We start from the raw sequence: 16700 nt of genomic DNA, 5'->3' as shown, positions 1-16700 counted from the left end.
TATTTTCTTCCTAAATTCACTGGATGAGTTTTTTCATCCATGATCTTCTCTCCTTTTGAATTTGTATGGCTTTTGTATTTTGTTTTTCACAACTAGCAAGATTAAGGTTTTTTGTTTCTATCCTTAATGCCCCAATTGGATGCAGACAAAGGAGGGGGCTTAACTCATCAGGGGATGAGGAGTGATATGACAACTTTTGCATGGTTTCGATGCCCCATTTGCAGAGATATTAACTCATTCCCCTTCCCATTTAATTCGGGTGTAGTTGGAATTGGAGCCATATATAGTTTCCGAACAGCTCTCCACCGGTTACTAACCAGTAAGGGTGGATGAGACCCTCCTCATCCCCCTCCCTTACCTTATCTCTCAATTTCAGCTACAAAACAACCTTATCCCCCATTTTATTTATCATCCAAACCAAGTACTATTTTATTTCTCATCCAAACCAAATCAACTACTTTTTTATCCACCTTTCATAAATTTCATATCGATGTAGGCTTACCCTCCATAAATAATAGGGAAAAATTCAAAAAAACCCCTAACCTTTAGGCCAAAGTTCAATTAGACTCCCCAATGTTCTAAAAACTTCAATTTTACTCCTAACGTTACCTTCCGTTATTCAAAATTACTCCTTCTATCAAATGACTAACAAAACTTGCTGACATGGCAACTAACGGTGGACAAAATGTTAGCTGGGTGTTTTTGGAGGGAAAAAGGAGCATGTGAGGGTCACGTTTGCCACTCATTCCCAAAACCCTTGTTTATACCTGGATAAAACACACCTTTTCCTCCCACTTTTTCAGTCGGTGGGACAAGCAGAGGAAATGACGATTCCTAGGGCTCCACAATCCTACAAATCGAAGGATCAACATCGTAATCAACTACAAATCGAAGGATTAACGTCTTAATCGAAGATGGTTTGGTGCGTTAGAGACAAAGGTGGTGGCCCTCCTGAGTACGGTATGTGAATCTTCCTCGGTTTTGAACAAAAATGGCCGATCGAAAATGAAAGTCTTTATTTACTCAAAAGGGTTAAAAAAGTGTAGTTTAATCAATTGTTTACTACATTTTCAAGATGCAAGTTTTTTAGTCAAATTTGTTAGGGTTTCTATTAGGGTTTCTTCGTTTACCCAACTGTTATTTATTACTTTGTTGTTCTTTAATCAAAAGGGTTGAAAAAAGTGTTAATTTAATCAGTTGTTTATTACATTATCAATTTGTTAGTCGAATATTTTAGGGTTTCTGTTAGGGTTACTTCGCTTACTGAACTGTTGTTTATTACTTTGTGGTTGAAAGTGGGAATTTTGCTTTGCATGTGTTGTCTAATTTTTCAAATAGATGTCTTGGGAACTTCACGATTAAAATGCATTACAATGGTAGGATTGAGGGCACGAAGTATGTAGGAGGTTCATTTGGGTTTGTTGACTATTGCCATGAGGATGAGATAAGCCTTCTTGAATACTATAGCATGACAAGAGAATTGGGTCAATCTTTAAGTAATGAATACTACTTGATGGTGAATGGGAAAATGAAAGTGGTTAGGAATGATATTGATGCACTTAGTGTGTGTCAGCTTGTGGATAGGAATAGATTGGTGGATGTTTATGTAGTGTGTAACATTGTTGAAGAGGTTCATGGAGAGGAGGTGGTTCAGGTAGAAGAGGTTATGGCCACCCAGTGTAGTCAAAATGTAAGTAAGAGAGGCAGGGGAAATAAGTTTAAGGGAAAAGAACAAATTATTCATGTAGAGGAGGAGGTTCATGTACAAGAGGAGGATGTGGCCACCTAGTGTAGTAAAAATGTTAGTAAAAGAGGCAGGGGAAATAAGGGTAGGGCAAAAGAACAAACTGTTCATGTAGAGGAGGTTCATGATGAATTCAATGATACTGATAGTGATGACTATGATCCAGATTCCATGTCTTCTGAGTTTGATGATGATTATTTTGATGAGAGTGATGGTGCTATTGATGAAGATGATGAATTGTTTGAGATTAATGTGGACAAAGAAGTAAAGGATTTTGGTTCAGCCTTCTGTAGTAACCCTGAATTTGCACATGGGGGGGGGGGGGGGGGGGGGATAATATGGCAGCTATAGATGATGGAAGTGATGACACAGAAGAGTTAGACACCCCTAGTGAATTAGATACAGATGATGAGCTTGCAAGTAAAGGCAAGAAGAAAAAAAAGAAAAATGTAGTATTTAATGAGAAGGCTGACATGTTAAACCCTGTTTTTTGCCCTAGAATGAAGTTTAGAACACATGCAATATTTAGGGATGCAGTGACGGAGCATGTTGTAAAGTTAGGGAGGAAAATAAATTCAAAAAGAGTGACACAAAGAAGGTGCAAGCTGTGTGTGAAGGTAGAAAAGATTGTCCATGGTTTATTTATGGAGCTTTTGTGAAGGGAGATGGGGTGTTTAGGGTGAAACATTACATTGGTGAGCATACATGCACCAGAGGCTACAATGTGCCTTGGGTTAGTACAAATTGGATAGTGAGTCATTACTCTGAGAGGATTGCCAAAAATCCTGGCTAGCCAATTCAATCCCTTGCTGATGAAATTGAAGCAGAGTGGACAGTCCATGTTGACCGGCAAAAGGTATTCAGAGATAGGAGGAAAGCACTTGCTCAGGTTGAGGGTTGTGCAAAGGAACAGTTTAGGAATTTGTTTGGGTACATTGAAGAGGTGAAGTGTGCCAATCCTGGGACCACCATTAAGCTAAAGTGCAAGCCAGTTCCTGGATCTGAAAATGAGGTGAAATTCAAGAGGCTTTACATTTGTTGGGGTTCATTGAAGAAGGGGTTTATGGAATGGTGTAGGCCAGTCATTGGTTTGGATGGGTGTCACCACAAAGGCCCATATGGTGGCATTTTCCTCATTGTAGTTGGGAGGGATACAAACAACTACATCTACCCTTTTGCTTATGCAGTTGTGGAGAAAGAGAAGAAAAAAACATGGCTTTGGTTTTTAGAATTATTGAAAGAGGATTTGGATGTTAAAAACTCAGAATTGTACACTTTCATGACTGATAAACAAAAGGGTTTGATTGATGTTGTTGGAGAGTTGTTCCCAAATGCAGGGCATAGGTTTTGAGTGAGGCATTTGTACAATAACTTTAAAGGGGAGTTCAAAGGACTTGTATTGAAGGAGATGTTGTGGAAGGCAGCAAGGGCTACCACCATGGAAACATTTACAAAGGCAATGCAGGAGATGAAAAGTGTTGATCCCAAAGCATATGAGTGGCTGAATGCAAGACCAGCAATTAATTGTAGTAGGAGCCACTTTGACACATACCCCAAATGTGACATTCTCCTCAACAACCTTTCAGAGAGTTTTAACTTTGCCATCCTGGGAGCAAGGGATAAACCCATCATTACAATATTAGAGAAGATAAGAACCATTCTTATGGAGTGTAGAAACAAAAGAAATTGATAATGTTGAGGTGCAAAGATCCAATATGCCCTAAGATAAGAAAGCGACTTGATAAAATAAGGGAAGAGAAGGGGTGGATACCTAGGTATTTTGGACATGAGCAGTTTCAAGTGGAATGACCAAATGAGCAATTTAGAGTAGACTTGAAAAAAGGTACTTGTGGATGTAGGAAATGGGAGTTGTCTGGGATCCCCTGTGTCCATGCTTGTGCTGCATACAACAAGTTAGAACTTGAGCCAATGGATTTTGTCCATGATTGCTATAAGGTGCAGACATTCTTGCACACATATGAGAATGTGATAGGCCCAATTAATGGGAGAGAGTTGTGGCCTTCAACTGGAAATCAAGTATTGCTACCACCTGATGTAAAAAAGAGGGCTGGCAGGCCTAAGAAGGTGAGGAGAAGAGAGCCAGATAAGGATGTGCCAACAAGTTCTACAAAGTTGAGCAGGAAGGGAATGAAGATGACATGCACTCAATGTGGGCAAACAGGACACAATAAAACGGGATGCAAGAAGGTATCAATCAGGGGGAAGATCAACCAGGGGATGAAACAGCTGCAACAACTGGTCCAACATCTGCCACAAGTAGTCAAACAGCTGCAGCAACTGGTCCTGCACCTACTAGTCCATTAAATGATGAATCATTTATAGATTTAGAGGATCTATTTAATGTCTCAATCTCAGTCCCAAACTCTGTAAGTGTTTTAGATTACTTTTATGTTTTGTATCTTAGTTATAATTTGTTTACCTTCTTTTTTATTTTGTTAGTTATATAAAATGCAGAGTGCAATAAGCAGTGTAGGTCATGCTTGTGTAGGTGCTGCTGGTGTTTCAGAGAGTGGTTTGACTGTAAGTACGTGTTATTAAATGTTTATAGATGCATGTGGTAGTGGTAGTTTGATTAATTAAGACCTGTGTCTTTTCCATTTCAGTCTGGTGGTGGCAGCACTATGGGTACCAACACTACAGCTCTAGCTACGTCTAAGACAAAGACAAAACATTGTGTAAAAGTTTACTTGGCAATTGGTTTTCATTTTCATTTTCATACTCAGTACATCGATCATTAACTGTACTGGTTCATGTGCAGGCAATTGTGGACACAACACCCAACCAGATGCAGGGCATGAATTGGAGGGGAAATAGAGTTTTCTTGGCTTCTTCCTAGACTGCAGGAAAACAGGCAAACAATGCAGTTACTCCCAAAGCAAACAAGGCCTCTTCCAAGAAAGCTGGTTCCTTAACTGATCATTAGTTTATGTGGGACAACAATGAATTTTTTGGGTGCATATAAATGAAATCAGTTTTGGTGGGAAAATAATGAATTTTTTGGTGCATATCAGTGAATATCAATTTAGGTGGGAAAACACTGAATTTTTTGGGTGCATAACAGTGAATATCAGTTTAGGAAAACACTGAATTTTTTGAGTACATATCAGTGTAGCACACAAGCTTTTTTGTATTGTAAGTGCTTAAGTTGGAACTATGGTAGTCCAAATATGGAACTTGTAATTCCTCTGTGTTGCTAATCTTAGTATTTGGAAAACAATTTGAACTATGGTACTTTGATTAGTATGACACGTTGGTCATGTAATTAAGTGGTTGTTTGATGAAATGGTATGAATGCCAGTTTGCTACTTTGGATTGTTTTCTGGCTTTGAATGATTATTATGTTGCTGCTTTGTATGGCCTACAACATTCTAATTTTTTTGGTGCATATCAGTGAATATCAGTTTAGGTGGGAAAACACTGAATTTTTTGGGTGCATATCAGTGAATATCAGTTTAGGAAAACACTGAATTTTTTGGGTACATATCAGTGTAGCACACAAGCTTTTTTGTATTGTAAGTGCTCAAGTTGGAACTATGGTAGTCCAAATATGGAACTTGTAATCCCTCTGTGTTGCTAATCTTAGTATTTAGAAAACAATTTGAACTATGGTACTTTGATTAGTATGGCACGTTGGTCATGTAATTAAGTGGTTGTTTGATGAAATGGTATGAATGTCAGTTTGCTGCTTTGGATTGTTTTCTGGCTTTGAATAGTTATTATGTTGCTGCTTTGTATGGCCTACAGCATTCCAATTTTTTTGGGTCCATATCAGTGGTTTCAATGCTTATTAGGTTGAATGGTTATCAATGGTTTCTGGCTTTGAATGGTTATCAGTGGTTTCAATGTTTATTAGGTTGCTGCTATGTATGGCACTTGGCCACTTTCTTGCCAGCATTTTTTGTGGCTTCACTTACCTGCATTTTTTGGCTTCAATAACCTACATTTTGTGGGTTCAGCCAGTTTTTTTCAGCTTCAATACCTGAATTTTCTGGGTTTTGGTTGCAACTTATGTGCAACAAACATATTAGGGGAACCAAGAGCAAAACCATTCCATTATGGGTACAAACATATTAAGGGAACCAAAACAAACCATTCCATTACATGATTTTCCAATACAGACATTACATGTCCAAAACAAGATGCAATACATCTCTTCCCTTCCATTTCATCCCATCCCATACCATCCCATACTAGGGGAACAAAATACAGTAGGAAATCAGACAAGAAAATTAAACCATTGCATCTCTTCCCTTCAATCTCATCTCATCCCATCCCATACTAAGGGAACAAAATAAAGAACAAAAATAAAGAAAAACTAAACCTAGACCTAAATCTCCACACACACCCCCTGGCCTTCTTGCAACCTCCATCTCAATGCAAATTTTTCTTCAAAAGGAAAACACTTTGTTCCCAAACACCACACCTACAAATATGATCCAAGTTGCAGCAAGGTACACCTTCATCTTCCTTTCTCCAGCCCTTTTTTTTACAAACTCCATCTCCAATTTGTTGGTCTTCCTTAGCAGCCCTGGGATTATCTAAACAGCCCTTCGACACATAGGGGGATCCACCCAATCAAAGCCGTTGCAACCACCCTTTGTGCAACCCATAAACCTCCTACATGGGTTTGGATCAGTCCAAGAAGTGCGTAGAACCCTCTTGTTTCCACAAATGAGGCACACATCCTCCACTGGGATTGTGTCAGAGCTCACGTTCATGGTGTTGCTGCTGCTACTCATGGTGGGTTTCAAGGGTTTATGGTGTGTGGAGATATAGAGAAGGGTTTATGGCGTGTGGAGATATAGAGAAGGGATTAGGGCTGGATGTGGTCAGATGAAGGAGGTGGACTTGATGGTTCATGCTCTGTTTTTATAGTGCAGTAGCAAGGGACAAAATGGAGGGAAACCAAATAGGGTTTTGTGATTTTCCTTCCAAATCTGGGGAATAATGAACAACTTCAGCCATGTCATCGGCCAAAACACCCAGCTAACGTTTTTGTCCACCGTTAGTTGTCATGTCAGCAAGTTCTGTTAGTCATTTGACAGAAGGAGTAATTTTGAATAATGAAAGGTAACGTTAAGAGTAAAATTGAAATTTTTAAAAGGTTGGGAGTCTAATTGAACTTTGGCCTAAAGGTTGGGGTTTTTTTTGAATTTTTCCCTAAATAACACCCATAATATCTTATCTCCTCCATAAAAAATATCCCAAAATTCATCATGCATCCAATCACTCCCCGAAAATGACCTGCCCGTAGGTTTGTTTGTCGTTAGGGCTCACTTTCTTCCTTGCTCGTTCAATTGAACTTGTAACGCAGCCAGCCCGGTCAGTGGGGAATGATAAAGATAGATCTAGAAGGACTATATTAGGAGGGGCTTTCCCAAGCCTAAGATCTATGGTAGGCCGCGTCATTTTTTATATTTTTTGGTCAAAATGATAAATGTTTTATTGATAGAGATAAAACCATACAAATCAAAAGAAGTTGTCATCCTCAAAGCGAGGGTTGGACAGCCATTCGGGCGGGTAGGCTTCCCAAATAGAGGCCCCTACACCTCCAAAACCAAACCCTAACAAGCCATGCACTGAAGCAGACAAACCCAATGCACTTAACAACATAGAACTCACGTACACAGAAACCAACACACCAAACCACCAATGGAAAACACCCACAAACGGGTGAGAAAGTCCAGCACAGGGGAGAAAGACAAAACCCTAACCCTAGGAGCAACCTTCACCATCGCCGTCACACCACAAGACCGCCGTCTTCGTGCAAAAGCCACCAAGCCATCGAGCAAGCAACCACCATTAGAACCACAGCCACTCAAATGCCATCACCACCATGACCCTTGAAAAATGCCAGAAAAGACAACAATGCGCAGTGGGAAAAACTACCACCGCCGTTACCGGTGCTGCACGAGGACAAAACTAGTGCGTAGTGGTTAAGCTCTACCCCTCCCCCGATAAGGGCGGTGAAGAGAGAGAGATCCACGATCTTTGGGGTGGAGGAGAGAAGAGAAAATGATGGAGTAAGGAAAACTCCTAGGGAGAAAAAGAGGAAGAGAAATACCCATAAAGGGGAAGAAAAACCCTCCCCTCCCACCACCCATAAGGGTGAAGATACCGAGGGGGGGGGGGGGGGGGGGGGGGGGGGGGGGGGGGGGAAGGAAGAAGATGGACGCAACAACTCCTAGGATTAGAGAGAGGGAGAAAACCCTAGGGAGAGAAAAAAGAATCCCAAAATAGGCCAGTTGAAGCCGTATGTTATTCTTCGGCTCCAATGAGCTAACTGCAATAAGCAAAGGTATATAGGAACTGAAAATGAAATAAACAAGAAGCAAATCAAGATACACTGATTTTACGAGATTTCCCCTAAATAGAAGTAATTGTAGTTCGATTCCAAATCATGGGGTTATAAGAATCACCCAAAGGTGAATTTCAAATCAAACTTTCTCAAAATATTTCAAGAAAAATTTGACAATCTGCTCAGATTATAAACACAGAGTTTGTCGAGATCAAGAATGTATTCAAATCCCCTCAAAAATTGAAGTAGCAATAGTGCTTGAACAATTGATAAACCCTTTTTCTTCAAAGTCGCTATAACTCTATTTCATGGATAATCACTTATGCCTTGTCCTCTTCCATTTTCAAAAAAAAATTTCAAATCCCCTCAAAAATCGAAGTAGCAATAGTGCTTGAACAATTGATAAACCCATTTTCTTCGAAGTCGCTATAACTCTATTTCAAGGATAATCACTTATGCCTTGTCCTCTTCCATTTTCAAAAAATTCCCCCTAGATTCCCTCTACTTTCAACATTTCTCTCTCTATCTTTCTCACTTATTACCTCTACTATTTTTTTAAAAAAATTTCAAAACACAAACCAAACAAAGCATTAATCAGCATGAAAGTCTTTTGTGTTGATTTAAATTTCGATAGAGAAATTACAAGTTTCCCCTTTGCCTTTTCAAGAATTACAAGATAACCCCAATTCTAATTTGCCCAATAAATGAGCCTCCTCTAGAAACCACCAATTAATTAGGGACCCATCCAATAGAAAAACACTATTACTCCTTGTTAATTGAGTACATAGAAAAGTCCTTCATTATCTGGAATTATTTGTTTCAAAGAATCAAATATATTTTGTACATAGAAACACTTCATTGATGATATTCTCATGTCATGAATAAACAACTGCCGCTTCTTCAGATAAAAGAAATTCCCAAAATCATCCGGATAACACCAAACGCGAAAAATGTCGTATCATTTCCGATCAGCTAAAAATAGAACTTGTAAAATCCAAGAATTCAACTAGCGCGAAAATCTGCATTTTGTGTCGAAAAATCTGTATTTTGTGTTTGGGAAGCTGCGAGAAAGAGAGATCCGGCTCCAGATCCGCCATGGGAGTGCTCGATGATGACATTGTCCGAGAGTTCGTTCCCTAGCATCTCCCAAACACTGCTGTGCAAATAGTTTCTAAACACTCTGTAGTGCTCATAAAGCCCACCTTCTACCGTGACTACACTCCTCTTGTTTGCAATTCTCCCTAGCTTCTTTATGATCCCGACTATACCGGCTCCGGCCAGGCGGGCCCCACGCTCTGCCACGATGTCGCAGACCTCGGCCACGACTTCTCTCACCATCGGTGTGGAGTTGGTAATCTGAAAGAATCGGAAAGAGTCTTGGAAAATAAAAATGCAAAACATAGGTTTTGTTTGTTGTAGAAATAATTGGTTCCAAAATCTAAGCACATAAGAAGCTTCAAAATTTACCCTGAATATTTCTCTAAGTTTCTCATCGACGACTTCATGATCCTCTGATGTGTCTTGATGCATTGCGGCCATGTCTGGCGACCTGTTTCGAATGCAGAGTTGAGATTTTAGACCTTAAAAGCATGTTTTTGAAACATGAGAGGGTCTATTTAGTACTGTTTTCTGAAATATGTTTCCGGGAAGGTATACGACAGTTAGGAATGCTGGAGCCGTTAGCAAGTTAATAAATGGGCTCGTGTTAGAATTTTAGGCTCGTTTTGTAAATGAGCTGAGCTCAAGTAAGCTGGATCCCGGTTCGAGTAAGCTCGTGAACGCAAAATATATTTATGAGGATTCTATTTCAGTACTATATTTAGTAATTTTAGTATCTTCTTAAATGGTTTATTAAGAGAGCTCCATTTGTTCTCGAGCTCAGCTCTTTTACTTTGGTTCACCTCGAGCTTCATAAACACTAACGAGGTCAAGCTCAATTACAAAAGATCGATTCGAGCTTGAGCCAAGCTTGAAATCACTGAGTTTGAAGTGCACTTCAAGGCTCGGCCCGTGTATATACCACATGAAAGTAATCAGTGTTCTCGAATATTCATTGCTAGTGCTGGTTTATAAATGCAAAACATGCAAACTGGAAATCAACAACGGAAGCAATCTATATAGTCATTTCGGTATTTTTCCTAGCTAACAGAAGCATTTTTCGCAATGGAGTAGCTCTGTTGATCCCTACATTGATTTGGGTAGCAAATAGGAGTTTGAATGATTGCTAACGAACGCTAGAACCTCATTAATTTGTAAACAACCAGCTAGGGTAATTATAAGATTTTAAGAAACATTCCTAAAACCATATAGCAACCATGCTTAATACAGTAAGGCTCCGTTCCGCTCTGTTTCTTATATTTTAAGTACTTATTTCCCACAAGACAGGTCATTCTCTCACAATACATCACCTTTAATTCAAAAAATAAGTACTTATTTCACCAAAGATCAAAATTTCTGTACCTCAAGATGTAAGGAACTGCAAGTTTGGATGGTATAGTCTCCCCAAATAAAGCAGTTTCCTTGGCCATCTTCAACAACACTCTCCTAACCACCTCTCCCAAGTACATTCCTGAAATGAGCTTTTCAAAGATCTGAGACAAAAGAAAATTTAGTTTAAATAAGATAGACTCGTACCCATCATTAGGTACAAAATTCCAACGACGTGAGTAATAGAGTACTACGGGTGCTCTGTTGCAGCTTAGGTTATGGTAAAAGCTGAGTTTGCTAAAAGTCAAAACCGAAAACTAAAAATGAAGCTTCCCTGTTAATCAACTTCTTTCTGCTGTTTTTTCACCATAAGTGAAAGCAGAAGCCAAGATGCAGTAGGAAGAAAAAAAAAGAAAGCGAAGAGAGGTTAAAACAACCCGATGTACCTGAGAACCAGGATTTGAGCTTTCGGCATCTAAAGAAGCATCAAACTCGGATACTGGAAGATGGGACGAAGTGAAGCCTCCCCATTGCATGTTAATCACCTGCGAAATTTGAGCAGATTTATTTACATGAGCCTCTATTTAGTTTACTTTTTATGTGAAGATTTAGTACTGTTATTTACGGATGCAGACCAGTTCTCCTGATTTGGGTGAGGGATTATCCCATTTGGGAACTGCTTGTGCTGATTCAACGTAAGCCGCATTTGTGCCCATCCCAAGGCTAATTGCAGCAAAAGTTTCTTTCTTGTAAAATCGACCTCCAGCCAAATCCCCAATAGCTTCATCAACCTGGACAAGGCCGTGTTTGGATCAGGATTTGCAGAGGAATTCATCAAGGCAAAGCATAACAATGATCAAATTTAGTTTCTTGTGAATTTTTCTCGAGTGTCTTGAGAGTTAATCGTACTACCATTTTCTCTACACATTTTTAATTTATTCATGCGGGGTATTGCACCTTCTTCTTGTTTAACTGGTTCCACCTTATGTTATTTAAATGTGACAGTAGGTATACATCTTTCTTTTCTCTTCGTTCCAAATCTTGAGTTTTTGGTGTTTTCAGAACCTTTCACTAATCCCAAGCATTTTGAGAAACCCATAACATTTTTCACAAGTGATGGTGGTTGAGACTTGAGAGTTTACTTCTAAAACGCGGGCCAAAATGTCTCTACGAAGAACTGAAAAAACTACTTTTTGAAAGCACTCTCTTTTGATATACTCTATCAATGTCTGCTGAAAATTCAGTTTTAGCTATTTTGCGAAAAAACAACTGCATCATCTTGTTATCTTTTTATGATGTATTCTAAATGTCACCCTACGATAGAGAGCTAAGTAAACACAGAGAAAGAATCACAGTTAACGGTCAAAAGTGCTCACCAATGCAAAAATGCGCATGTCCACACCGTGTTTCTCCAATGCCTGATTCATCTCATTAACCAACTCTTTCCCAACCTGATTGAATTTATCACAATGCAGGGTAAATGACAATAACAATCATCAGAGGCTGAAGATGTTAGCCGAAATTAGGTATAGAATAGTGAAAATTCATCTGTCAATAACCAAAAAATATTTCTGATAAACTCATAAATGGTTGAGGAAACTCAACTGTATCGTCAACTGATAAACTCTTCCACTTAATGCCTGTTCCAGAGGAAGCTGAAACTTGGTCCACTGGATATGAAATGGTAAATCCCAGTTTCCTTTGATTTGACAATGCATCTTCGGTACTCTCAGAATGTGTTGAAATAAACACTGATAGTCTCAGAGCTATGTAGTCGAATAGTTCCTGGAGAAAATGTGCATTTCGACTCCAATTATCGAATGATTTGTTATTAGAACAATATTGTAGTTTTTAAGAAATAGGCAATTAGGGATCAAAGGGTTCTTTCAATAATTCATGACAATTCTAGAAAATCAGACTTTTGTAAGTAGATTGTTTTAGTGTAAGTTCCTTTCCCGCAGCCACCAAGGGTGGTAGCCTAGTAGTAAATGGCTTACTCCTTGGTGGTTTGAGTGGTCAAGAATCAAGATGTCTAAGGTTCGAGTCGTGTGATCGACGTCCCCTGGAACCTTGGTAGTGCGGTAGAAATGTATGGGTGATTGGTCACTCACAGAACCCTCTGAGGGTCTGGAGTCTTCATGATACGTTTATAGAAAGTCGTTATAGACAATCACCATCTCCACCACCATTATGCTTGGCCAAAAAAGTAGTAGTTATCCTTGGAACAAATCCACGACCCGAATGTAAAACAAACATTACCTTAGAAGAAGCAGCCATCACGTCGGTGGGAATGCTAATCTCCTCCCTCTGTAGTTCAGATATCGATTCATTTTTTCCTCCTAGTCGCGCTCTCAGTATCAAGAAATTTTCTCCCCGTAGATTCACCCCATAGTACAACCCCTTCTCATCCCTGCATGCATGCCGACATCACATTCGAAAACAACAACTACATATTCATTAAATCCTATCGTGCAGTCACGAAAGAAATGCAGGCGGTGTCGAGAGCAGTTTACGTGCACCTCAACTGATCCCAAAACTTATTTGTGGCTCATTCCAAGCTTACTTTAGTGGGGACACGTACCCACAATGAACGCTTGGGTTTTCTAGAGATTCAATGCAGCCGTGTAATTGGGCCTATTCGTGGCTCATCTCGAGCTTACACCCACCCGAATCAAAATTGTTCATTATTTCCAACTCTTCGAGCCTCCGAGGACATTAATCTTGTAAAAAAAATCTTGTTCGTCTACAATATGTACTATTTCGATCACTGAAGCAACTCCGAACTAAGCCTACAAATCGGCCTCATGACATGGTGCCGTCTCCATACAATTATATTGCTCAATTCCAAGATTTCAGGTTCGAAATCTCTCAGTTTCTATAAACTTTTATATATGGTCAGTCCAAATGGGCTTGATTTGGCTTCAATTGGGCCCTCCACCAGAGATTAGGCCCTAGAGATTAGTCAAGGTACGCAAGACATCCTGAGCTATCAAAGAGGACAAAAAAAAAAAAAACATATGCATGTGCATACAATTTGTTGATTCTGCAGGAAAATAAGAGAAATGATATTTGCGCTCTTTTTCATATAAATACACTTCAAATATTGTCTTTCAGTCCTTGTAACTATATACAATACAATATTCCGGAGTGCAATTCTGCAACTTAAATAAAAGACGAATTTTGAAATTCATTTATGAGAAAATTGAATACAAAAAATTCATTTTCCGTTAACCCAAGGGTTTGGCTAAGTAGTATGATTCAGAAAATAAACATCTTGCCTTCAAAAGGTCACCAGGTTGAATATCTAAAAGGCCAAATTTTCAAATCGAAGGGCCATTGAAAGTTTGTTCGGTCGTTAATTTCAGAATAATGAAATTACTCGAGGTGCGCATAAACTAATCCAGAAATTTGATTATTAAAAAAATTATTCTCACGTTGCATTCTAATTTATATATATATATAGACACACACACTAGATTTCTTGTTTTGGTGCTTAATTACACATTATCAATTTCCATAAAGTATTACACTTTTTACACTAATTTTAGAGTGATCTTAGAAGAAAAGTGGAGTTCAAAAACATTACCATCGATCTTATTTGGTTTTCTTCTAAAAAATATTCTCTCCAACGTTTTAATTGTTTCGTTATCCGTATTTTTTTCGTTTTTAGTAATTTTTTTTCAAATTTTTTACTTTTTGAATGTATACAACGTAACTGTATTCATAGTGAAAAATGCTGTTAAAATGTCAAAAAAAAAAAAAAAAATTTGACAAACACAAAAAAGAAAAAAACACGCAAAGCTATATACTAGTAACTTTTTAATTTCAAAATCGTATCTGTCTACATTTGGAGTAAACACACCGAGAGAGAGAGAGAGAGAGACCCGGTGGGGAGGGGATCGAGGTAGGAGACAAGCATGCCGAGGTTGGTTTGATCATGATCATCGTCAACCGATGAAGAAGCCATCAGACCCGACTGCATTTCCAAAGCCAAGTCATTGGTCACGTGCCATAGCTTTGGGACTGGCGTGGCGCATTCCCTCGCGAACTTCCGTAGAATTCTCTGCGTCTGTCTCCACCGCCGCTCCCTCCTTCGCTTCCACTGGCTCACCACCACCGCCACCCCCACTACCGCCGCAACCGCCACCACCACCACCACCACCTCTTTCCTCATCTCTCTCTCTCTCTCTCTCTCTCTCTCTCTCTCTTTCAATCTTGCTCTCTGCGTGGGGTGTCTCTGTAAACAGAATTTGTTCGGAAAATTCCGAATTCCGTAAAAGGAGATCAGTTACCACGGAAACCGATATTCGTGTTCTCAGAAGAACGAGTATCATGGATTTCGTAATCGAGACCTTGAACATTTTATTAATTGGGCTCAAGCCCATCGGTTTGGCCCATTTTGGATTTGCAATTTTTTTTTTTTTTTGATCCGCGATTTGCAATTGGATTGGGAAAAGGTTTTGGTATGAACACTGGCTCTGTTTAGTTTGGGTTTTGATAGAGATTTTTAGAGTAATTAATGAAGATAGATAAATGGAAGAATGAGAGTAATAATTGAAGATAAAACTTGTTCGGGATAATGCGCAAAGAGAGTGGTTGATTTTAGAAGGGTTAATGTCTCTGCCGCAAATGCTTGAGATTTGTATTTGAAAAATTTTATAACTACAAACACATACACAAATACTTGAGCACGTGAGAGTATGCGTGCAAGTGTTTGTATATGTGTTTATGATTCTAGTATTGTCGTTCAAAAAGTTTCGAACCACGAATAACACTACACAAACGCACACTCAAAGTAGTGGGCCCCACACATTAGAGCATCTCTAATCCATTCAAAATAGAGGATGGATGTAACACATTGAGGAGAGATTTTGTAATTTATTTTATTTTTTCTTCACTTTTTGTACTTTTTGGGAGAATTTTTGAAGGACCCATCGTCCTTTTTAGAGTTTTGGAGGAACTTTGTACTCCAAATTTACTTTTGATCCTCCATTTTTAGAGGACCAAATTTACTTTAGAGGACCAAACTCTAAAAAGGACGGTGGGTCCCTCAAAAATTCTTTCAAAAATTACAAAAAGTGAAAAAAAAGAGAATAAATTATAAAATCTCTCCTCAATGTGTCACATCCATCCTCTATTTTGGAGAAATAGAGGTGGATTGGAGATGCTCTTAGAGGTGTGCTTCATGTGTGGCCCCATATGTATTATGACTTATGAGTAAGTGTGCAGTGTTTGTGTGTTTGCTTGTGGTTGTAGACTTGTTGATTGTATAAAGGGAAGTGCTACGATACACACCCCTTATTTGGGTGTGTATCATATGCACCCTTATTAAAATACACCAAAATGTTATGAATTCCAAAATGTTACGAATCTATTGCTAAAAAGTTACGAATCGTATTGTTGAAAAGTTACGAATTTTTAGTATAAAAGTTACGATACGAAATAAAATGTTATGAATAACCGGTCCTACAAGTAATTTTTATGAGGTGGCACAATATGAACTACACAATAGGTGCATATGGTACACACCTTAAAGGGGTGTGTATTGAAGAATTTCCCTTGTATAAATGAAGCAATTATGGGTCATGGCCATTTGAAAACAAAAGGAAAATAATTTGCACAGTAATTCACTTTTTTTTATTGAGAAAAAAACCGAATTGGTCCTTGTAGTTAAGTGTTTGTGTCAACTTGGTCCCTGTAGTTGTAATTGACTCGATTTACACTCTGTACTTTCCATTTTGTTCCAATTTGGTCCAATTGCTAACTGCCGTTAGTTCTTTTAAAAAAAGACAAAAATAAGCCAATAAGTTAATTTTTCGTCTTTATTAAAAAAATGGATTTCGATGGTAATTTTTTACTTTTTAGGTTTCTCTCGTCATGACGAAGCAATAATCTTCGAAAATTGACAAAAAATTAACAAATGCAAAAAAAAATTGAATAAGGACAAAAAATAAGCCACTTGACTTATGTAGCCGAACAACCCCTTAGTTCATGTAATATTCTGACTTTTGGATATGGTTCTTTATCATGTTGTGACTTTTAGATCCATATCTTGTTGTTACTTTTGGACATGGTTCTATATGCATTTTTAGTACTATGCAGAAAAATAAGATATCTCTGTATTTGTCCACAAGTTGAACAGGTAGACAATACCAGTAGTTATGTTGCCTCATGGCTGATCATAAAAATGCGGAATTGGAGGGCAACTTT

General features: G+C 38.6%; 1 protein-coding gene across 1 annotated transcript; it reads right to left on the bottom strand.

Annotated features, from left to right (window-relative positions):
• Positions 1-8941: 8941 nt before the first annotated feature.
• Positions 8942-14728, bottom strand: LOC131304012 (probable hexokinase-like 2 protein). The gene is made up of 9 exons (XM_058331106.1): positions 14375-14728; positions 12750-12900; positions 12096-12275; positions 11867-11941; positions 11126-11281; positions 10937-11035; positions 10524-10654; positions 9531-9612; positions 8942-9419 (listed from the first exon to the last, which is right to left on the bottom strand). Exons 1-9 carry the CDS (start codon positions 14662-14664, stop codon positions 9066-9068), a joined length of 1518 nt encoding a protein of 505 aa, XP_058187089.1. The 5' UTR covers positions 14665-14728; the 3' UTR covers positions 8942-9065.
• Between the last annotated feature and the right edge of the window lie 1972 nt (positions 14729-16700).

The sequence above is a fragment of the Rhododendron vialii genome, chromosome 10a (genome assembly GCF_030253575.1).
Source record: "Rhododendron vialii isolate Sample 1 chromosome 10a, ASM3025357v1".
In the NCBI taxonomy this organism is placed as follows: Eukaryota; Viridiplantae; Streptophyta; class Magnoliopsida; order Ericales; family Ericaceae; genus Rhododendron; species Rhododendron vialii.
This window is presented reverse-complemented; position numbering and strand designations above follow the sequence as displayed.

Bases quoted from the DNA above. Each gene is read 5' to 3' on its own strand.
- LOC131304012 (XM_058331106.1), bottom strand. From the start codon at position 14,664: ATGAGGAAAGAGGTGGTGGTGGTGGTGGTGGCGGTTGCGGCGGTAGTG. The intron at 12,276-12,749 runs GTAATGTTTGTT...CATTTTCTCCAG, and splicing joins TGATGGCTGCTTCTTCTAAG to GAACTATTCGACTACATAGC. The intron at 11,282-11,866 runs GTGAGCACTTTT...GGCCTTGTCCAG, and splicing joins ACATGCGCATTTTTGCATTG to GTTGATGAAGCTATTGGGGA.